Consider the following 23,469-nt stretch of genomic DNA (forward strand, 5'->3'; position numbering starts at 1 on the left):
GGACGCGGACTATTCATCTGAGTCTTGGGTAACAGTGCCCTCTAGCGGCCGTACATCAGGAGTGCATGAACGGCCGTTTTCGCTTTTGCCGTCAAAACGTTTAAGCTGACATTAAGACGACAGACTACTTACCATGCCAAATGTTTTAAAAATGTAAGCCCTGTAACAACCCCCCCCCCAGTTTATATATGACATACATATAGCTATTACATAGTTATGTAATGTGTTTTTATATATATATATATATATATATATATATATATATGATATATATATATATAATATATATATATATATATATATATATATATAAACAACACTTACCCTTTTTGTCGTCCTGTCATCTTGAAGTATAGAAAAAATTTAGACGAATCAAGCTACCGCTGTTTACTTCTGTTTATGATAATCGAACAAATTTAAAGAAGAGACAACCTGTCGTCACCCACACCTTATCAATGTGAACAGGTGGCGTGGTTTCAAAGAGAAAGGCGCTTCTGTGCTAAAACAGGCATTTCCCTGTCTGAAGTTGGACCATATTGAATATTTACATGAAGAGGATAGAGGGAGGGAAGCCTTTTTGATGCATTTATATTACTACTTACATTTCTAAATAAATACAATTTATGTATGTAGTAAAATTCTGATTTTTATGAATAGCATTAATTGAATTCTTTATATTTCTTTCTATACAATTAAACAAATTAAAGATTTCATCAGCTAAATTAAGCTATCTCCTCCCCTCACACCCCCTGTATCTAATTGTTTAGTTTATACAACATCAACAATGTCATATTTTAAATGTCATATTTTTGTTTTTATAGAAACTCAAAGCTGTGTTTACCATGCAGATTTTTATTAAAGCTATTTTAAAAGCTGTGTGTGCAAAATGCTGTCATTAAATTAAAAAATAAACAGTCACTTTTTTAGGGAACAATAATACTTCCATTAGTAAAATTTTAATATGAGCCAAAAACAAAAAATGAAGGAAAAGCACTTAGGAAAATTGCAATTACTATGTGTTACATGAGAGGAATTTAATCAAATGGACATATATATTATTCAGCAGAAAATATAAGAACCTTGATAACATGATCGTTGATAACGATAATGTTTATTAATCCCCAAAGGGAAATTGGAGGGTTCCAGAAGCATACATGCAAGGACAAGTATAGAATACATTAATGGGCAGGTGGCCCAACATAAAAATAGAATACAAACATTGTTCAGAAACACTACAAAATTTAAATATATCTACATGCCTTTCCTGCTTTCAGTCATTTCAGATCCTCTTTCAGCTGATCAGCTGTAACGTAGAGGTCCTGAATAGATGGGAGAGGTGCGAAACAGCAGCAGGAGATCATTGTTTGGGGCTGAACAGAACACAAAGGCAGGATGTGGTCCAGCAATGTCCTGGATTATAGGTTTGTAAATGGCCCATTACATAACATTGAAAAAAATGATCAATCCATTTGCCATCATCTAGCTGTCTTGAGTCTACTGATTGCAGGGCAGTTTATAGCCTGACACCTTCATCACTCCATTCCATATTTCTTTCATCTCACACCACTGGAGATTGTTCACCATTTTCCTGCTGTAGTCCTCCTGATACTCTCTAATTCTCACCTCCATTTCCACCCTGAACACTCTTGCTTACATAATCCCTATCCCCAGCCCAGCTGCCCGCTTCTTAAAGGGCTTCAGGTCCGTAGTGACACCAAGGTTTGTTTGTTAGAAAAAAAAAAAATACAGACAACCTTAGATGACACACAATTTATTGTCCACACAGTTTATGTAGTGGGTCATACAGTCTGTCATAGAATCAATGTCATCAGCAAGAGATGCACAGAGAGTCCCCCAGTTTTTTTCAAAGCAGTCCTTCAGGACACCCATAGCCTCAGCAGACCACATATTATATATATTATATTCCTGACTGATTTGGTTACTGTGCGTTGAGATTTGTACAGAAACCTGCGGTGTACCAGTATATGGTCGGATTTTCCCAGTGGTGGAAGTGCAGTAGAAATATATACCTCACTGCTCCTGACAAATAGCAAGTTCAACGTCCTGTTTTCCCTGACATACCGGCTGAATGTAGGGGACACTGGCATGATTAAAGTGCCCAGAAATTATGAAAAGTAGTTCGAAGGGTGGTTCTGTCTATTGCATCTGGGAAATACATATGCAAAATCAGTCTGAATGAAATGAGTACACGAATTCGTCTACATGTAGTGTGAGTGGCACTACCAACCTGTGAGGATCAACAGGTAGAGAGAGTAGACAGTTTCAGGTACCTTGGAGGTCACATTTTGCAGGAACTGTCCTGGTTCCACCACACCAACAATAGGCTCTTCTCTCTGTTGAGGTCAGGGAAGCGCTTTCGCTCCCTGAAGACCAACACAGAGAGACTGAAGAGGAGCTTCTTCCTGCAGGCCATTCGGGCCCTGAATCAGGGCAACTGATGAACTGTGGGGACCACAGCGTATGATGTCAATAACATCATAAAGGACTGCAATAACTGTAAATTGTAAACTGTAAATTGTAAATTGCAACTGGTAATTGTACATTTTGTATATACACATATATACTTATATACATTGTACATTGTATATATATATATATATATATATATATATATATATATATATATATATATATATATATATATATATATACACATATGATACATATACTGTATGTATCCCTGTATCCCCTCAGCTCAGACAGAGCAGTTACAAAAGCATTTCACTGCGAGTTATACCATGTGTTACTATTTACATGACAAATCAAACTCTGAAATTGAATTGATTCCCCTGGAGAGCATGGCCAACGTCATAGCCATGTTTGTGCTGCAGCATCTACTATGGAATCCAGATACTGAGTTCAGACTGCTCAAAGTTCCCCACTTGTACAGAGATGGCAAGTAAGAAACCCTTAGTCACGGTACTTCCTCCTTTGTCCACCAGAGGACACTCTAAGTAAGAAACCCTTAGTCGCTGTAATTCCTCCTTTGTACACCAGAGGACACTCTAAGTAAGAAACCTTTAGTCGCTGTAATTTCTCCTTTGTCCACCAGAGGACACTCTAAGTCCAAGCTCCCGGGAGGCTGAGGCTGGCGGACCGTTTGAGCCCAGGGGTTCTGGGCTGTAGCGGGCTATGCCGATCGGGTGTCCGCACTAAGTTCGGTATCGATATGGTGCTCCTGAGGGATCTTGGGACCACCAGGTCGTCTAAGGAGGGGTGAACCGGCCCAGGTCGGAAACGGAGCAGGTCAAAGCCCCTGTGCCGATCAGTAGTGGGATCGCGCCTGTGAATAGACGCTGCAGGGCAGCCTGTGTAATACAGCGGGACCCAGTCTCTTCTTACTTAGATTGCTTTCAACTTATTTATGTCAAATTATAGTGGAATTTCTATAGGCTTAATTCGTCAAGCTTTCATATAGCCACACATTTAAAGTAAATGGAAATACTAGGCTATTTACGTGTGTGTGTGTACGCAAGTGTTTCGCTGGTGAGGCTTGTTAGATTATTTGTGTACTCCGAATGTATCCCTAGCTGGGACAGTGACGTTGGTGTACTCAGCATTGGTGGTTCAGTGGTAGAATTCTCGCCTGCCACGCGGGAGGCCCGGGTTCGATTCCCGGCCAATGCATGTGTTTTTGCCAAATTATCCCTGCCCAGCCTTTAAAATTTGTGTCTGATTTAGTAATAATTGACATTAATGGAGCCACATATCATGTTATTAGAAAGTGAGCATTCACTCCTCGTTAGTATAGTGGTAAGTATCCCCGCCTGTCACGCGGGAGACCGGGGTTCGATTCCCGACGGGAGGTGTTTAATTTTGGATCGATTATCTTAATTTCAGGATCAATTGAAAACAGCAATCACAAAGTAAAAAAACAAACAAACGTGGCCAATTAACACAATTATGATAGTACTATATCTAATATGAGGCTATACATGTATCTTTCAAGAAAAGATGTACCTCACGCAGTTCCTCGTTAGTATAGTGGTAAGTATCCCCGCCTGTCACGCGGGAGACCGGGGTTCGATTCCCCGACGGGGAGAGTTTGTATTTTCAAATTGCCCAAACTCAAATATCGTACCACTTGAGTAACGTTTTAGATCGCTAATGGAAATACTAGGCTATTTACGTGTGTGTGTGTGTACGCAAGTGAGGCTTGTTACTCACTTTCTGTATTCAGCATTGGTGGTTCAGTGGTAGAATTCTCGCCTGCCACGCGGGAGGCCCGGGTTCGATTCCCGGCCAATGCATGCGTTTTTGCCGGTTTATCCCTCCCAGCCTTTAAAATTAGTGATGATGATCTAGAACCTATGACTAGTTAGCTAGCTACTAAGTTTGACACATCAACTACGAAAACCTGTGTTCGAACCTCTGTTCAAAAACCTGTGCTTGGCCGGTTAGCTCAGTTGGTTAGAGCGTGGTGCTAATAACGCCAAGGTCGCGGGTTCGATCCCCGTACGGGCCAAAACTTTTTGAACACCCTTAGTCTCTCTGATATGGTTTAAAATTTATTCATGCTTCAGTAGACAACTATCGGTATTTCGAAAGACCAACACTGCCATTCCTTGTTTGGTCTCATGTCTCAGATGCAAAAAATGACAATAGCTATAGCTACTACCTTTAGGTCTTCGCGTGCTTTAAGCATCCCTTCCGAAAGATGGCGATGTATGACTGTTGCAGGCCGCTGAAGAAGTCTTTGATATGTTTAACGGAAGTCTTTGGTATGTTTTATTTCTCACTCACGATAATGAGAGTGTAGTCGGATATGTTGTTAGAGTCTAGTTTTGGCACAACATGGCAGGCAGTATAAAAGATAAAGAAGCTTTTCAGAGACTCAACTTCCTCTATCAAGTAAGTTATACTAGCTCGCTTAGCTATCAGCTGATAACTCTCACTGCGTTAGCTAGCTATCGTAGCTAGTTTAATCAACCGATTTTTTCTTGGGTTTACGTTTTGTAGGCTGCACATTGCGTATTGGCGCAAAACCCCGAAAACATTGAATTGGCACGGTTTTACTGCTTTACACAAAAGACGATCGCCAAACGCCTGGTCCTGAGGCAGTGAGTAGCGTGTAACGCTTATCCAAGAAGGCGTTGCGGTTTAATATTTTAGCGCAGTGATGATATAACATACAGCGGTTCATTACAAAGAGACTGTCATGTGTTAAAATATGTTTATCTTCAACAGAGACCCCTCGGTGAAAAGAACTATATGCAAGAAATGCTGCTCCTTACTGATACCTGGGGTTACATCAACAGTTAGACAAAGAAGTAAAAAATAATAATAATTAAAAATCGAACAAAATTGGCTATTATTCTATTGTTGTATGAGTTAACAAATTATGTTTAATTGGTCATGGTGTACAATCTAATTAGATTTTTTTTTTATTGCTTATATGGTGAATATATAAGGAGGTTCTCGACGGCAGCGTGTAACAGTTGTACGATGTCTTAGCTGTGGGTTCACCAAAACCTTTCAAAACAATCCAAAGTATCATCTGTGGGTGGATCAACCAGAGGCTCAGTTAGAGAACCTTCCTCAGCCAGGTACCGATGGTGTTTCAGGTACACATTTTTTGTGAAATCAATTAAATAAATTTTGCTTTCCTTAAACTTTGGGGGCATTTTTTGCCCAGAGTGTAATTTGCATTATCTGTTTTTTAATTGCCCACAGATGTCAACCCATCTTCCAAAGCCTTGGCCCTGGTGGATAAGTCTGATCAGCCCAGTATGACTACTTCAACACACAACCCAGAATCTCTGAAGTCTAAATCCTGAAGCCATGGCTGACTGCTCTTTTACTAGGGCCTGCAGTTAGTTGAACCATATTTAAAAAGTATATGCTGCTAACACATGATTACATGTTTATCTCACACTGCAACAAACACTGCAAACAGAAGTGGAAGAGACAGTACAATTAACTAAGGTAAATACCAGCATGTGTTTGAACCCAAAAAAGCTAATTTGTCATATGTTGTATGAGGTACCTCTGAAACTGCACATGGTGTATTGTTATAATAGGATTTATGTGACTGGTTCATTGTTTGAGTGTTTGCACATTTTGAGATTAAGAATAGAAAAATATAGGCCAGAAGTGACCCAAAGTAACAATCCATCATTTTATTTAATTTTTTGTGACTGGATAATGGTTTGCAATAAAACATAGTTAAGAACATCTTAGCATCTTTTTTGTAAGCCTAGAACATGGAAACTCAACACACTGAAATTACACTTTGCAGTTATAAAGTAACATCAAGTCTATGTATCAGAGTTTGGTGGTCCTTTCAAAGAAAAAACATGGCAGAAGGCATTGTCCATGAGAGAATGCAGTAGTGCACTAGTAGAAACGGTGCTGGATTAAACCTGTGGAGGCTGCTAGGCAGTCGAAAGTGCCTACTCTGCCTATTTGGTAATGTGGCACTGGAGGGAAAGATGTCATGACAACAAAGCAGCATGGTGAGCTGTTGTACCATTCTGAATCATTTACTCTTTCTATTCTGCAGACATTCTCCCCTTTGGCAAACGGAAGCGTGTTTTTTTTGAGTAAAGCAGGTTCTTGGTGAAAAGCGCAGGGATGTTCCCCGTGTAGAGCAGCAAGGCCAGGGTCATGCCTGAAAAGTGTGATCATGTAGATATATAATTAAACTTTGAATGAGTCAGCATGCAGGATATCAGTATGACTCATGGCATTGCAGATTGGCTCTTGAAAGGCCTCAGTTATAGCACTTGTGTAAATTTCCAAATGGGACAAGTAATAGTGATCATACAATGATGTTAGACAGGATTAGGAACATTAATGAAACTTTATAAGTAAGAACACTGGCAGGTTTAATCTTACAGGTAATGGATTTAGTATGTCACATGTAAGAAATCCTTAAAGCATTCATCATGAAAGGTTGATCGCTGTTTGGTCCAGTTGAGAGCAACCTACCAATGAGAGGCCCAAGCCAGTAGACTAGAACATATTCCAAGAAGGTGTGCCCAGGACATGTAAAGGTAAGTGCAGAGGCAAGGGACGGATTCACATAAGCCGAGGTATAGTTGCTACCTTGGAGGAACAAAGGGAAGAACGTGGTTATATGTCTTAAATATGTCCATAGTCTTAAACCCCTGAATACAATAATCACATCCTGACTGACATTAATGAGCTACATCTTGCAGGTGGGTGTATAAGTACATCTGCCGGATAGAAGACGTATAGGAGAGAGGTGGTCTCTGGAATTCAGTGTACTTCAGATAGCCAGCAAATACAGAGACATAAATATAAACAAGAAAAGGATAAAGTGAAAACCAGCAGCAACAGCTATTCCATGAAATTAAAGGCAACCCCCCCCCCCCCCCCACTGAACACTCAACCCAGTCGTGAGTGAAGTGAGAGACAAGTTGTGCGTTGTTTCCTTACCTGCATAATAGAGGAAGGTGAGCAGCAGGGTCAGTGAGGGAATCTGGAGTAGCTGTGACCGGTGTTCTAGGCTGAGGTGTGCCAGGTGAAAGATCAGTGCACTCACAGCCTCTGCAGTCGCCCCCTGGATCAGCGGAACACGTAGGGAGGTACTGCACTCAGCCGCCATCAGGTTCTTGAGCATGTGCATGTCTGTCAATTCCATTGCCCAGTACCAGCCGGCTAGGAGCAGGGCAAGCTGAGCGCCTGCGAGTTGACTCGCTAAGCTCAGGAGGACGGCCACAGCCTCGCCGTCTTTTTGCAGAAACCTCATCACAGTCACTGAAGGGTTTCCGCTAACTCCTTGCATGATGACAGCATGGACAGTTATAGTGAGGAAAAGCAACGTGAGGGTGACCTCTGGCCCCAGACCCACAGCCCACTGACCAACCTCAGAAATGGTTTGCACCTCCAGTCTGGAGGCTGCAAGTGAGAAAGCAGCAATGAATTCAGCTAGGAAGCTCCACTTCGGCCACTGCCACGCAACCAGAGCTCTAGTACACGCAGATATGGCCACGATAGCTATGAAATAACCAAGTGTTATGTTAAGGACTGACATGATGCCCTGGGTCTACAGACAGCATGTACAGCTTGCTGGACTAGAGAGAATCAGGGGAATGGCAGTTACATAGTCCAGTACTTGCACACAGCATGTGATAACGTGGCACACTGAGGTGCAAGTTTCTTATCAAAGTCCCCCCCCCCACGTTGTTCATATTTCCAGCCAAAAAATAGAGCGATTCAAGGCCACGTGGAAGTGGAGTAATGTGTTGGAATCACTAAAAATAACGGGAATGTACTTCATTCATTTGACAGAAAGAAACACCTTTAAACTACTTAGCTAATTCAAAAGGCCACTCTTATTTTGGAACATATTAACATGTTTTGTTATTTGTAGTTTGACCCAAATGGCATTATGTGTAATTTCTCTTTGTAAGACGCTGTTGACATCGAAGCACAAAAAAGTTTCATAGACGAGCGGGCGATATATCCTATGTAAAGAGAAATGCGTTTAAATGGCACATAGGTTTGGAGGGAACTGCATGCTAAATTTCGTCAAAACATAATTAAACCCATTTAAATAGAAAAAAAAGATCTAATTTTACACCTGTGCATGACAATTAACCTGGACAGTAATAAATGGTAACATTGCCAGTGAGAGGCGAGTAGGATTAGGTTTCACCGCAGATCTCTTTGGCCTGGCCTAACAAAGACTTCTTTGACCTCTTTTATGAACATGGAGGACTGTCCTTCTATAGTTGTTATGTGCCGTTTAATTTGTAGTGTTAAATAAGTTCGCTTTTGGGGAACCTATGCATTTTAAGAGTACGTATAAACGTTGCTCTCAGGCCTCGTTGGCGCAGTAGGCAGCGCGTCAGTCTCATAATCTGAAGGTCGTGAGTTCGAGCCTCACACGGGGCAGCTCATTTTGGTTTTCCATTCCAACACAAAATGTTAACACCGCGCTTACAGGTTGAATATGAGATATACTTTTTGTAGCTAGTAAGATACATTTGCAAAGTTTACCTTTACAAATACAGGATTGGACTAGATTCTCCAATTCAAAATGCTCACTGTCTGGACGCGCTCGTAGTGTTATTCGAGGTGTTATATCGCCCTCTAGACGTCAAATTGCAACATGACAGTCCACATACTACTTCAGGTTGGAACCCTGTTGGTATTGTTAGGAAAACAGTGTCCACTGGTGTCCTCATGTCGATCGTCTTTGCAGAGTAACCTATTCTTCTAGCAGGTGGTACAGAGAGATCTACTTACATGTAAATCATATTATGATTACTTATTCATTTTACCTGAAAGAGTTTGACACAAAGACAAAAGAAAAAAATCAGTGTACCAGCATCATAACTGTTGTTCATACAACCACTTTAAAGCTGTGGTTTTAGGCTACTTTAATTGTCATACCCCATAGAAGGGCTGTCTAACTTTCACCATGGTCAACACTGAATACTTACTTCACACAGTGAAAACCTGCATTTGATTCATGTCTTGAGGATGTTCAATGACGTGCTGCCTTGTTTTATTGAGCAGATGCATCCGAGAGTGCTGGGACTTCTCATGTCCCCTTCTGCGTGTCCTACCGGTTGTGTACACATGCTCACAGTCGGACATTTATTTAAAACTACTGACTGGAAGAAGAGTGAAAAAGCCACAAAACAGAGAATCTGAGCAGTATGCCAAGAGACCTTAAATATTGAAACATAATATTAAAATGTCATGACCGAGCCATAGTCTAAGGCCCAAAAGTAGCACTGGAATATCTTCTGCTGTGGTATATTTGTGAGTAGGCATCCATGTGCTGCCCAAGTTAGTCACACACATCTAAATAGACTACGACACACCGCACTTGCCTAACAAATATATCGAAGTTGTTATGCAAATTACGGTTTTATTAACACAAACCTTTGACAATTTGAATAGACAGCATGATAAGTACACTTCCGATGAAAGTATGTTTTTTTCGGGGTAGCTTTCTATAGGCTTCTGTGTGACCCATAGTTGAAACGGGTAGGGCGCTGTACTGTTTAGCAATATTTAATGCTAGACAGATGCAATGAATCTCAATATTATTACTTGAACGAACTGTTGAATTTCCTCGAGGGGGGACAAGTGGCTGAAGAAAGTGAGAGAAGAGGGGCGCAGCTGAGAAGTCACCGCTAGCTCCGTTCCTCAGAATTAGGCGATGCTTCTTTTAGCTGCTGCCTGACTCCGCCGCTCGCTCCCTCGTCCCCAAGAATTGAGAGGCATGTGAAATTCTGACACGCGAGGGGTGACCACAACTCTTTCGGAATATATATGCGCTTAGAAGATCTTTTTAAGAAAGTGTGGGATATATTTTTCGAGATTGTTTTACTTTGTCTTATTATTGCTCTACAAGACTGTGGATTGAAATGGTGCAATGTTCCGAAAGATATTACCGCGCGTTTGGATTTGCTGGATATTCGTCACTTTTGCGTCGACGTGGGGAATTTATTTCACAGGTGCACACAGCTGTCATGAAGTTAAAACAGCTTTCCAGTTGCGTCATATCGGTCCTTTAAGATGGGTCCCGGAAACAGCGGCAACAGGTCGGTTAAGGCCAATATTGATCCATATGAGGTGCAAAACAAATAATTTGGTATGCATATTACTGCATCATAAATCGTTAAATAATTAACACCCCCACGAACCGAAATTGAAGACGATAGTGTCTATTTAGCTAAATGTTTTCAGTGAAAGAATTAAATAAGGATGGTATCTGAAATCCTTATAAAATAAGGATAATTGATTTTATCGCTAGCATAAAGATTTGCCATGATGCAAAATATAAAAATAATATATATCACAGATAAAAAGAGACCTGACACAGAAACGGACGTTGCCTGTTCAGTGTATAGTTCAAATTCTCCATAGTTTATGGAAACATTTAAATAATAGTTGTATTTGATTCTCAGCAACCTGAAAATTAGGCGTGTGTGTGTGTGTGTGAGAGAGAGAGAGAGAGAGAGAGAAAGAAAGCGAGCTAGCGAGCGGCAGAGTACAGACTGTGTGAAAGGTCAGGGAGGTCGTAATGATACCAGTCAGCTGTTGTAATGCAGGGTTTACTGTGCTGGATCCGTGACGGATTCCTCACCAGGATTAACGGCATCGACAGGGCAGGTATCCTCCCCCGTGCACTTTTTTTTTGCTTACTACGTTTATGTCATAGCCAATAATCATCAGTGTTATATTAGCCAACTGTTCATATGGGTCTATTCTAAAAGAGAGATAATTATTTCACAGGTGTTCTAAAGGTGTTCATGATTCATAACTGAATCACTGAATCATTTCATTTACACCCAAATGTAAACCTACAGATCAAAAGAAGCATATTAGCTGAGTTAATTCACCTGGATAATAGGAGAGGTCTTATTCAGCCAAGATAACCCCAACTACATGTGGGTATGCATATTAATACAAGTTTCTAAATAAACTAGGCTAACACGTCAGTCAAGGCAGTTGTTCTCCCATGCATCGCGACTCTGAAGTTCCACGGAGTCCGCAGTCTTTCCAGTACTGAAGCTCTCAGCATTAGCAGCTGTGGAACTGATGCTTGCCTTTGCTCTGCAGACGCGGACCTCCAGATCTGCAAGCACCAGGGTCCGACCTGCTGCACCCGCAAGATGGAGCAGAGCTATGATGCGGCTGCACGCAGGGACACCCTTCAGAACATTCTCTCCTACAGCTTCGAGCTCAAGTATCTCATCCTTGGACACGCATCTGCCTACCGCGGTAAGGGCCCACAGTAGCTGCTGGAGAGAACATCAAAGATTAAACCACGAACGTCAACGCCAAGTGCTCCACAGATGGAGGCTGTGGATGCAAGCGGGTCTCATGTCCTGTCATGTCGTAGAGGCAGAACAGAGATTTATGTTGGCTGGATCATTGAACCTTTATGACTTGTACCCCATGAGGCAAAAGCATAATCTCAACACAGCCAGAAGGTTTTTAAAACAAGAGCTGATCATATGTAAAGTCAAATGTATTATATATATCGGTGCATCACATTCCACATATTTCATCAAACTCAGATGCTTATTCCTCCGAAGGCCACAGCCACATTGTTAAGTCAGCAGCGTGATTTGTATATTGTCTTAAAAATAATGCAAACAGATTATAAATGTACACTTTCTTGCGCGAGATGGTTTATGCTAGTAACATGGTTGTCTCTTGCAGAGCTGCATCCTTCTTTGTTGTGGAACTTTAGTTAAGGTTTAGGGTTGGGACAGAACCACATTATGAATGGGGTGGAACTACTGTACTCTGAAACCCCAGGTCCCCTGACTTTGGCTTTAGTGGGGACTCATTTTTTGGTTAAATCTCTATGTGAACTCTCAGCTCCCTGTGTGGAGACAGCTGGTGTACAGACAGGGAATAGTTCCCGGCTTGCAGGTTACGAACAACAGCTTTTAGAAGCACCATCTAAAGGGGACACAAGAAAAGCGCTAATGAGAGGAATTCTTCATGTGCGTGCATGAGTACGAGTATGCACACAGACACACACACACACACACACACACACACATTCACACGTCATTTTAGACCCTTTAGAATAAACAGGAAACAGCAGCAGATGTTTCAGTCAGTATGCATGTCAGTATGCTGCTATTTCACTTCTTGTGCTTTTCAAAAGGACGCTTTTTGAAGGACGCTTCCATTATCCCTTTTGTCATTTAAAGATTCATGCAACTGAAGGCTTCTGTTCTCTTGGGACCTACTGAACTTTGGTCAGACATCCTCCTTGAGCTGACCGTGTATGGAACCTTTGACCCTACGTGCAGTTCAGGGTCTGCTTACTGACAGGACACATGCAGGCAAACCTAGAGGGATAATTTCAGAATTGTTGAACTTTCATCATTTTGAATTACACCCCTGCTTTGAATGGCTTTTTGGCCATAATAGGTATATCGTGACCACTGGGAAATGTTGTGATATTGTGAAAATGCATGAAGTCAGTTTAAGTAGGAATTGCGAAAATGTTCTCATAACATGCTAAAATGTTCTCATAACATGTATGGTCTGGTAGATTTACCATGGCCTAGTATATTTACTATGGTCTGGTATATTTACCATGGTCTGGTATATTTACCATGGTTTGCTATATTTACCATGGCCTGGTATATTTACCATGGCCTGGTATATTTAACATGGTCTGGTATATTTACTATGGTCTGGTATATTTAACATGGCCTGGTATATTTACTATGGCCTGATATATTTACTATGGTCTGGTATATCTACCATGGTCTGGTATATTTACTATGGCCTGATATATTTACTATGGTCTGGTATATTTACTATGGCCTGATATATTTACCATGGTCTGGTATATTTACTATGGCCTGGTATATTTACTATGGCCTGATATATTTACCATGGCCTGGCATATTTACTATGGCCTGGCATATTTACTATGGCCTGGTATATTTACTATGGTCTGGTATATTTACTATGGGCTGGTATATTTACCATGGTCTGGTATATTTACTATGGGCTGATATATTTACTATGGTCTGGTATATTTACCATGGTCTGGTATATTTACTATGATCTGGTATATTTACCATGGCCTGGTATATTTACCATGGCCTGGTATATTTACTATGGTCTGGTATATTTACTATGGGCTGATATATTTACTACGGGCTGGTATATTTACCATGGTCTGGTATATTTACTATGGTCTGGTATATTTACCATGGTTTGCTATATTTACCATGGCCTAGTATATTTACCATGGTTTGCTATATTTTCCATGGTCTGGTATATTACCACGGCCTGGTATATTTGCCATGGTCTGTTATATTTACCATGGTCTGGTATATTTACTATGGGCTGATATATTTACTATGGTCTGGTATATTTATCATGGTCTGGTATATTTACTATGGTCTGGTATATTTACCATGGCCTGGTATATTTACTATGGTCTGGTATATTTACTATGGGCTGATATATTTACCATGGTCTGGTATATTTACCATGGTCTGGTATATTTACCATGACCTGGTATATTTAACATGGCCTGGTAAATTTACTATGGTCTGGTATATTTACTATGGTCTGGTATATTTACTATGGCATGATATATTTACTATGGCCTGGTATATTTACCATGGTCTGGTATATTTACTATGATCTGGTATATTTACTATGGTCTGGTATATTTGCCATGGCCTGGTATATTTACTATGGCCTGGTATATTTACTATGGTCTGGTATATTTACTATGGCCTGATATATTTACCATGGTCTGGTATATTTACTATGGTCTGGTATATTTACTATGGCCTGGTATATATACTATGGCCTGGTATATATACTATGGTCTGGTATATTTACTATGGCCTGGTATATATACTATGGCCTGGTATATATACTATGGGCTGGTATATTTACTATGGCCTGGTATATATACTATGGTCTGGTATATATACTATGGGCTGGTATATTTACTATGTCCTGGTATATTTACTATGGCCTGGTATATTTACTATGGCCTGGTATATTTACTATGTTCTGTGTATATTTGCACAGGTTTCAAAGTGCATTATTAGCTGAAGCAGTACAAAGCTCAGAGACTGCGCTCATTAAATTAAACTTCTTATTTATTTACATGTAGTGCACCTCTGATATCTGTGTCCCTAAAAATAAACAGAGAGAGTCACAAAATTGGTATCATCACAAGTACAAAAACTAGAGTGACACTAGCTATGGGTCGCGTTTAACACTGGCCAGTTCATCTGAGTGCAGAAACAATGGCACAGTCGTTATTTACAGATTATCTGGATAACTAGACTCGGACATCACAGACTATGGCATAGTCTGTTGCAGTATCTCATCACTAGACCTCTGTATTATTAGGCTCTCTCTCTATGTATACAGCTATTTCTTGTACAAAGTTCCCCATGGCTGCCTAGAAACTTTACACAGTGGCATTATTAGATGCACAAATGAAGACATTTCTGCAGATTCTCCCCTTTAAGACTGCAGCCTCTTTTCCCCCAAAATGGGCTTTGTATTTAAAACAGAGGACCCTCCTTTAAAGACTCTGAGTTTATTTTTGCAATATTCTCTCAAGGTGTGCAGTGCCACACTTGTGTTAACCTGGAGTTTTTGTGTCTGTTTCATGGAGAAAGGCACAAGGACTGATTTATGTGGATGTGCAGACTCTGTTTATCATAGAATTTGATGCCTGTGCAGCAAACACTTGAAATAGGAAGTAAAAATCTTTCAATCTGAGGCCAACTTTGAAGTTTGAACAAGAAAAGGAAATCAGAAATTATCGAATGACACTATACATGTAAGATTCTTCCATTCGTTCATTCTAGATTTTAGAATAACATTCAGTTTTGCATTAAATTAGAATTCGAATGGCAAAACACTGGAATGTCACGCTAAACTGTAGGAAAGATTTGTTTGTTTTGCAGTCTCTCTGATTCTCTTCAGAAGGAGTCAGCACTGTTGGACTAGCCTGGATCCTCTGTTTCTCTCCTGCTAACAGAGTGAATATTAAACGTGTTTGAGCAACACAAAAGCAAATGTTGAAATTCTCCAAGTATCCTTGGAGATCCATCCATGTTAGATTCAATGTATTGCCCTATAATGAGCACAGATGAATGGACTCGAAAAGATCATTTGTCCCTTTGTTGCTTTTCACGGGATTGTAGCTGGTGCCCCGATCAACAGGGAGAGAGTTCCTCATGTGCTTTCATTCCCATGCAGGAGGGGAGTTACACAGTTGTGGCTTCACTCTCTCACTGAGTAATGTTTATCTTTGTCCCCGTGTGTGCAAGTATACAGTAATCACTAATGAAAGGGGACTACTGACTGAAATCTTTCGGGCCTGTACAGCTGGGGCAATTAATGCGTTTTGCTGCCTGATTTGCAGATCGAATGCATCGTGCATGTCTTCTCAGCTGCCAGGCAAAAGTCTCACTGTCCAAGGGATTCTACTTCAAAGCGCGGAATCCGCCGAGCCGCATTCCATTTACTCACACCCTGCTCGAGCGACCCGCCTCAAACCTCGGCAGTTCCACAGGCACTAAAAATACTGCCAGCTACCTATTCACCAGACCTAATTTAAGTCTTGGACCAGACGCAGCGTAGAGAGTGAAGGCTTCCTGACGCCGATTTCCTCTCCTGTAGCATCCCAGCCAAAACCTCACACGTGGTTTGTGCTTGGTCAGTGGATCTTGCCTATGAAGTGGCCAAGTGCGGGTACAGTGCGAGACTTTCGCTTCGAGTTTATTTCAGAGTGGCTTGCCATGTCAAGGGGTAAGCACAGCTGCCCCTCTGGGACGTATGTGAGCCTCACGATCACACCCCCAGGCCAGTGTGACCCAGTGCTGCTTGAGCAGGGGCATGTCACATGACCCAAGTGAAATCCCCTTTCCTGTGATACGTGATCGCGCAGCGTTTGGGTGGGGCAGCTAGGCCATGGTTCAAGGGTCGTATGACCTCTTATAATACTAGTGGTGTAAAAATGTGCATGTCTTGTTAAGCCCACGCGTTCTTATCCAAACAAGACAGATGTGATCATGCTTATGTCACCTTTTAGGCAATAGAAAACAAGGGAATGTCAGAAACACATGACCATGTTTGAGCTCTGCTAATCCATTCCCGAGAAATAAGACAGATTTACCACGTAAGCCTTAAACCTAAAATGAAATTTAGGAAGTCTACCAAGCGACACCTTGTCTGCCTAAAACTATTGATCGGATCCTCTCTATCTGCAGGTGTTTCTCATGCTCCCAAACTCGTTCCTGCAGTCGCTTCTTCTACCCCAGCCTGTCCTGAGCTTAGAGCCGAGGTGTTGCACCTGTTTACAAGCTTTGTCATGAAATATGGCTCTTCGGTTACACATGCTTAGGATAAAGCAAGCTACTGCCTGCCTGGTTTCCAGTAGCAGTCAACCAAACATGCATCTTCAGAACATGGGAGCAGACCAGAGGACCCAGACGAAATAGATGCAGGCAGTAGATGAGCCAGGAATCAAACCCCAGATGCCATAGCTGTGAGGTAGCAACACTTACCACCACAGGATATATTTAAAGTTGATTTAAAAAAAACTGATATGGCTTGATATCTTTGTACTACACAGATTTATACTGCAGTTGTGACTGGTATCAGTATCACCATCAACATGAATATATCATGACACATCAGCCATTACATTGCCTCGTGAATTAAAGGCCAATTTGTATGACTTAAACCCATGGCCATATGAAATGTACTGCTTTGGTGGTGAAATACATTTTGGGAAGTGTAGTTACAGCATTCAGTGAACACAATTAGTTGACAAACTCAAACCACTGCAAGTGCTGAATTAAAATGCCTTATGTGTCCAGTTCAGAGCCTCTGGGTCTTGAGTTTGGCAATCTGCTAAGTGGGATGGGGCTCTGGGACTGATGGTCTACAGGAAGCCACGCTCACTATGATGCCGAAATATGGGATGGCTAGAGTCAAAACAGAAGTGACATCACCTGTGACAGAAAGAATGGTGGGACATTTCATGAGCTCCCACTGCTTTTCCTTAAACTTTAGACATAAGACAGTCAACATCTGACCACAACCTTGTAAACGCTCGGTTAAATCTTTCAGATCTGCACTCTTTGTGCATATTGCCATTTATAGAAGAGAACATTAGTCATAATGAACTGCAATGCTAATGTTAATTCTTGTGTGTCAGCAGTACACATCACTCATAGCGAAACAAGCTGGAATGCTTTTACTGTCACTAATGTGATGACACTAAAACAAGCCCTTTGAAGAGCTCCGACATCTGGTGGTCAGATCCATACCGTAGACACACGGAGAGGAGTTGACCTCACTCGTGGAGGAAGAGAGAAATTCAAACAAGCAGCGTCTGGGGGCCGGCTTATCCTCCGGCAGAGTCAACACACGGCAACACAGCAATGAGACGTCCCCCAGCTGCTAGAATTGGTTGTATAAGTGACTGTCAAATACCTCACTGTCTCAGTGTTTGCCCCAAAAACAGTCATCCCAAGAGACCTGTGGATTAAGGGCTGTCATCTCTCATTAGGGCTGTGCAAGAAGAGATTAGAAGTATAGCAGAAGGATGGGAGCATTGTGGAGGCTGACTGAGACTGGTTGGCATTTCAAACCATCCTCTTAGGGAAGTGTTTCCCTTCTCGTACAAAGGTGTGTTAGTGTCTGTGTTGATTTGGTAGAAGTGTTGTACACAATCTGAGTGATTTTGGATTTCAGCTTCCTCAGCAGGTGTGATGTACCTGCAAAGTGATCTCGGATGTTTTTGAGGAGGTGTTTTTGTTTTTCTTGTGTGTGTCTGTGTCTGTGTGTTAGAATCCAGTCCTGGGGTCACATCACAACAAATGTAATCATCTAATTAACAATCCCATCATGAGCTAAAGGGGATTTGTGAAAGAAGTTCTTATTTATGGAAAACACCAAATCCTGGATTTTTATTTTCCTGAACGATACATATGGTGCTAACAGTACTCTTTTCTCTCTCCATCTCTCCCTCAGACACCTTCTATTCCCTTCTGTCATTCACACTCAACCACACCCTCTCGCTTTTCGACCTCGCCTATGAGCCAATCGCGCGAGAGGCCCGCCCCTTAGTCATCACCCTCTACTCTGACCTCGCCCTCTACCTCTACGGTGATGCTGGCATCTCTATCGAAAGTTCGGTCCACCACTTTTATGACGTCCTCTTCCCACTGGTCTACCGCCACCTGGTCAACCCCGGCCTGCGTTCCTCCTCCTGGTCAGCAGAGGGCGCCGAGTGCCTCCGTGCCACGCGACCCGACGTAAACCCGTTCGGGCCCCACCCTCAGGTGCTGGCTCAGGGCTTGGCCCAGGCGCTAGCGGGCGGGCGAGCCCTCGCCCGGGCGTTGGCGGCAGGTGCCGACGTCCTGAATGCCACGGAGACGGTGGGCATGGCGAGGGAATGTGGCCGGGCCCTGGTGCGGATGCACTACTGCCCGCACTGCAGGGGGCTGACCCTGATCCGGCCCTGTGGTGGACTCTGCCTGAACGTGATGCGCGGCTGCCTGGCCGGCCTGGCTGAGTTGCAGGCACCCTGGAGCCGCTACGTGGCCCTGCTGGAGGGGCTGAGTGCGGCACTGGCCGGAGGCCACGAGCTGGAGCTCGCCCTGCTGGGGATACGCGAGAGGATTAACGACGCCATCCTGAGTGCTCAGCTGCACGGGCCACACCTCAGTGCTGTCGTGAGTCACTTGGCAAAAACCCCAGTTAACACTACAGCTGGATCTTAATACCTGAAGTTTTCATATCACATCCAACAGAACACAAATAACTGGCATTAATAAAGCATGTGTATACTCCACATAATCCTAATTTAAAGGTATAAATACCAAAATGACAAAGGACAGTTGACAATCTAACTCTATCTTCTCTTTATTTTTTGTCATAACAGTTGCATGGATATGATTCTTCTTCATTTCCCACTTTGTCCCAAATACCTCCCCCCCTCCGGCCACTCCATGTTTTCTCTCTCTCTCCCATCTTAAGAACACCTGATAGATATCGAAGGACTGCCCAGTGTTGTGGAAGCTGAGGCAGAGCCAATTATGGACTGGCTCAGAGTCCTTAAAGGCTGGACAGAATCACTGCCAGCTTGTGGTTACTGCATTGCTCTTTCTTTTCTGTACTTTTTTATATAACAAGTGCTGTTGAATACACACCCAGCCCTGACCCACCCGGGCCTTTGTTGAGCACGAGGAGAAGGGATCATGCACCTCATATTCAGTATATGGGACATCCGTATTCATACAAGGATTGGGCTTTCTGTGACAGCTTGGCTTTGAGCTGACTGGGCTCTGGTGCTGACAGCTGTGTGTGTGTGTGTGTGTGTGTGTGTGTGTGTGAGTGTGTGTGAGTGTGTGAGTGTGTGTGTGTGTGTGTGTGTGTGTGTGTGAGGGTGTGTGAGGGTGGATTAAGTTTGAGGCGCATTCTCACAGGCCCGCCTGAAAGGAATGTAGACCTGCCCGTCAGAATGGAGGATATTATTACCTAACCCACTCCACCCGCTAACCCCCTACGCCCCTCTCATCCACCCCCCACCCCACAATGCAGCCACATCCCCCTCCAGGCTGCTGAGATCGAGTGCTGCTCGCTCGCCAATGCTGCGTGGCCGGGATGACTTAGAGTTCACCTTACACAAGGTCGGAGCGTCAGGGCATGACAGACAGCGGGGTCAGTTTAGGATTAGTGCAGAATCACTTGCGCAGGCTGCATTACTGGACAACCAGCAGTTCCACCTTTGAGAGTGGGGGACGAGTTAGTGGAGATCCCACCCAGGGTGGATATGTTCCATGGGAAGATGGGCATGCTTTTGCCTGCTAACTGGTATGGCATTTATGCCTGCTGGCAGATATCCCTTAGATCTGGGATCTCCTCCGCCCTGATCCTCGGTTTGGCTCCAACCCATACGGAACCCTTCTGAGTTAGCTAACTAAAGAATTATGAAGAGTCAGGTGTGCAACATATAGGTTAGAACCAAACCCTACAGAAACTTGCTACAAAGTTAAAGTTGCTACAAGCTGTTGATGATTCAAGGATATCTGGGCAAAGTGGGTGTTGGAGCTCAATGGTGTAGCAGTGTTCAGTTGTGATTGTGTGTAACAAATGCAATACGGAGAATACAAAAATACATGTTGGCACATTGGGTGAAAGATGTTCTGAGTGTAGGAAATTCATAGTAATATGGGCTTAATGTCTGCTGGTGAGATAAATGGGACGTGGCATTGTCGTGCGTGTGAAATCCACAATGGTCTGATCACACGCCTCTGTCCAGGCACACTGGCAGTTGTTTGGGTGATGTCTGCTTCTCCTCGGACCCTCTGTCCTGCATGCAAATTCACCGCTGGACAAAGGCAGCTTCGGCTGGCTGGACAAACCCCTTCCCAAGATGCAGTGCACCAAGCAGGGGGCCGCAGTGAGGGAGGATAAGAGTTTGGATAATCCTCAGATAAATAAGGATCTCTGGGGGAACCCCCCCCCCCCCGTCCGCATGTACAAACCCACACACACACACACACACACACATCTATACACAGATGCTATTGTTGCAAATTTTGCATTGTCTTTACTAGGCCCATGGAAAGCAGGCTGCATCCCATCACGTTGCTGTGGTTAGGAAGTGATGATTCATGATCAGTGAGGAGGATCATCGATATTTGCACTTTCATATCTGCTGCATCCAATACTAAAATATATATTTTTCAGACTTAGAAAGCCCAGTATCAGCTCAATTATAAAACATTTTTTAAATGTTTGATATATGGAACAGGAAAACGTAGTGTTTTATGCAACTAAAGTCTGCAAAACTAAACTAAAGTCATCTGGACATATGAATGTACTCTGTTCTGGCTCTAGTTTAAATGGGCAGTGGTAGCTCAGTGCTTAAGGTACTTGACTTGTAATTTGAAGGTTGCTGGTTCAAATCCTGCCACTGTTGGGGCCCCTGAGCATTGCTCAAGGTGTTCTCTGTCATAATTGTAAGTTGGTTTGCCTGAAAGTGTTAGGTAAGTGCTTGTGAAGTCCTAAGACTGAACAGATCAACCAGAAATCTTAAGCTTGATTTTTATTTCATATAACATTAACATAATGCTACCGAGCCGCTTGTTATCTATGTGGCTGGAGAATTTGCATAACGTTTTTGGAAACAGAACCCCCCCCCCCCACCTTCTCGTGTCTTTGTGGCTGTCAGGTGGATAAGGTGTGCGGTCCTCTGACAGAGTCAGTCTCGTCCACTCGAGCTGATGGTCCTCCCACCTCGACCTTGTCCACAGTGAAGCTGCAGCACCCAATCCCCCCCGCCAGCCCTGCAGGAGGGGCAGACCCTGGGGGCGAACAGCACGGTCATGTCGCCCTCACAAAGAGGTGACAGGCACTTGCTGCATTTGTTTACATTATGTCTAGGTTTCATGCTGTGTCTCATTAGTTTTTGGGTTGATATTAGTTTACATGAATATAAAATGCATATATGTACCATGAAATATGTACTGCTCTGAATCTGAGTAATACTTGTTTAAGTATTGTATGTGAGAATTCAGCCTTCTTGTTTTAAATACATTTTCATTTTCATGAATGTCCTTTGTTAACTGCTCCTCCCATCTTTATTATTGCTGCGGTGTGAAATGTACTGGTACCAGACGGACCTATGACCGTTGCAGGTCCTTACCTCTAAAACCTTCCAAGAATGACAAGCCCAGAAGTCTGAAGAAGCTCTCTAAGTAAGCGCTGACCTCTGCTCGACAGGGGACGTCCAGAGGGCTGTGTGTATGTGTGCATGGGTTTGTGTGCGTGTACATGTGTGTGCATTTATGTCCCCCATAAATCATATAAGATTTCTGTTTAAAACCCCTCTTTATATTCTTCCACTGATTTAATTTGTATTCTTTGGTTGGTCCCTTTAGATACCCGCAGTGTATCCATTGCAGTCTCCTGACGACAGTAGTAATGAGTTTTCATGACGTGAATGTTTCTTTTAGGGAGTTCATGGGTTATATTCAGCGATACAAAGCCTTCTTCTCTACGCTGCCGGAGCTTCTGTGTGAGGGCGAGATGGTGGTGGATGACTACACCTGTTGGGGTGGCGAGGATGTGGTGGAGAGGTACTGTGCACCATCCCAGACGGTCCAACGAATCAAAAATCATTATCTTTGAATTGCCGTTTTTGTGCTGTAATCACAGTACTTTTCTAAGCAATTTGGAGGCAGGGGTGTCTTCAGACTTTCATGCTAATCTGTTGTGTTTCGCAGTTGATGCACAGGTACTGTAATCTTGCTAAAAAAAAGAGTTAATTAGCTCTTTAGTGTTCACAACTAGCTATTTGTAAAGGCATTTACCTTCTGTTGGTTTGCTTTAATGTGAACTAAAAGTCTAATATATAAAAAGTATAATAAAAGGAACTTGTGGAAGTGGGTTAAATCCACATGTTTCCCATGCGGTCTTTTTCTGCGAGGTTATGAGGTTCATAAGACAGGATGGGAATGTGGGTGGGTGGGTGGGTGGGTGGGTGGGGGGGATAGTTGCCATGGCTTTTGGGAGTCTTTGCCTGGACCTCTTTGGGACAGAAGCTTCATTCAGAAAGTGCTGGAACTCCATTGTCACACAAATGAGATTCCCTGAAAAACACACATTCAAAACAAACATTTGAATATAAGCACTATTTCTGTCTCAGCGCACAGCCAGTCTCTTCTGGTCATGTTCTAGTAGAGACACACACACACACACACACATTCACATGTGCACTAACACATTCACACACACACACACACACACACACACACACACACACACACACACACACACACACACACACAATCTCACCACTTGGCTTCTGTCCACCTTATGGTCCCACACACTGCTGCTTACCCCAGGAAAAGTTGTAAACCTTCCTTGGCTGGCCTCTCTAGGCACTGGGGTGATGAAGACAGCACTGTGCTGACATCCCCCGCC

At 42.8% G+C, this 23,469-nt stretch overlaps 3 protein-coding genes and 5 non-coding genes across 10 annotated transcripts in view; 7 read left to right on the forward strand and 1 right to left on the reverse strand.

Annotated features, from left to right (window-relative positions):
• Positions 1-3,577: 3,577 nt before the first annotated feature.
• On the forward strand, positions 3,578-3,648 carry trnag-gcc. Its single transcript has one exon. It is a non-coding gene; the product is annotated as a tRNA-Gly (tRNA).
• Positions 3,649-3,991: 343 nt separating this feature from the next.
• On the forward strand, positions 3,992-4,063 carry trnad-guc. The gene has a single exon. It is a non-coding gene; the product is annotated as a tRNA-Asp (tRNA).
• Positions 4,064-4,200: 137 nt separating this feature from the next.
• Positions 4,201-4,271, forward strand: trnag-gcc. The gene has a single exon. It is a non-coding gene; the product is annotated as a tRNA-Gly (tRNA).
• Positions 4,272-4,412: 141 nt separating this feature from the next.
• Positions 4,413-4,486, forward strand: trnai-aau. Its single transcript has one exon. It is a non-coding gene; the product is annotated as a tRNA-Ile (tRNA).
• Positions 4,487-4,676: 190 nt separating this feature from the next.
• rpp21 (ribonuclease P 21 subunit) lies at positions 4,677-6,195 on the forward strand. Of its 2 annotated transcripts, none has more exons than XM_027005512.2 (5): positions 4,677-4,872; positions 4,981-5,081; positions 5,209-5,291; positions 5,433-5,567; positions 5,695-6,195. In XM_027005512.2, the coding sequence occupies exons 1-5, from the start codon at positions 4,816-4,818 to the stop codon at positions 5,796-5,798; spliced, it is 480 nt and encodes a 159-aa protein (XP_026861313.1). In that variant the 5' UTR covers positions 4,677-4,815; the 3' UTR covers positions 5,799-6,195. The 2 variants fall into 2 exon arrangements, with proteins under 2 accessions (XP_026861313.1, XP_026861312.1); XM_027005511.2 differs by having other exon boundaries at positions 4,681-4,872; positions 5,433-5,585.
• Positions 6,196-6,512: 317 nt separating this feature from the next.
• On the reverse strand, positions 6,513-8,020 carry aqp12 (aquaporin 12). The gene is made up of 3 exons (XM_027005549.2): positions 7,423-8,020; positions 6,952-7,068; positions 6,513-6,631 (listed from the first exon to the last, which is right to left on the reverse strand). Exons 1-3 carry the CDS (start codon positions 8,018-8,020, stop codon positions 6,513-6,515), a joined length of 834 nt encoding a protein of 277 aa, XP_026861350.2.
• A 790-nt stretch (positions 8,021-8,810) lies between these two features.
• trnam-cau lies at positions 8,811-8,883 on the forward strand. Its single transcript has one exon. It is a non-coding gene; the product is annotated as a tRNA-Met (tRNA).
• A 1,034-nt stretch (positions 8,884-9,917) lies between these two features.
• gpc5b (glypican 5b) overlaps positions 9,918-23,469 on the forward strand; it is a 34,698-nt gene continuing 21,146 nt past the window's right edge. The window contains exons 1-6 of one of the 2 annotated variants that reach the window (XM_027005550.2): positions 9,918-10,547; positions 11,569-11,730; positions 18,508-19,211; positions 21,716-21,888; positions 22,182-22,241; positions 22,500-22,622. In XM_027005550.2, coding sequence (XP_026861351.2) covers positions 10,379-10,547; positions 11,569-11,730; positions 18,508-19,211; positions 21,716-21,888; positions 22,182-22,241; positions 22,500-22,622 — 1,391 coding nt within the window. In that variant the 5' untranslated portion in view covers positions 9,918-10,378. Of the gene's footprint in view, positions 10,548-11,568; positions 11,731-18,507; positions 19,212-21,715; positions 21,889-22,160; positions 22,242-22,499; positions 22,623-23,469 lie in introns of both variants that reach the window. The other variant, XM_035523406.1, reaches the window with a different exon arrangement.

Source organism: Electrophorus electricus, chromosome 26 (assembly GCF_013358815.1).
Source record: "Electrophorus electricus isolate fEleEle1 chromosome 26, fEleEle1.pri, whole genome shotgun sequence".
Lineage (NCBI taxonomy): Eukaryota > Metazoa > Chordata > Actinopteri > Gymnotiformes > Gymnotidae > Electrophorus > Electrophorus electricus.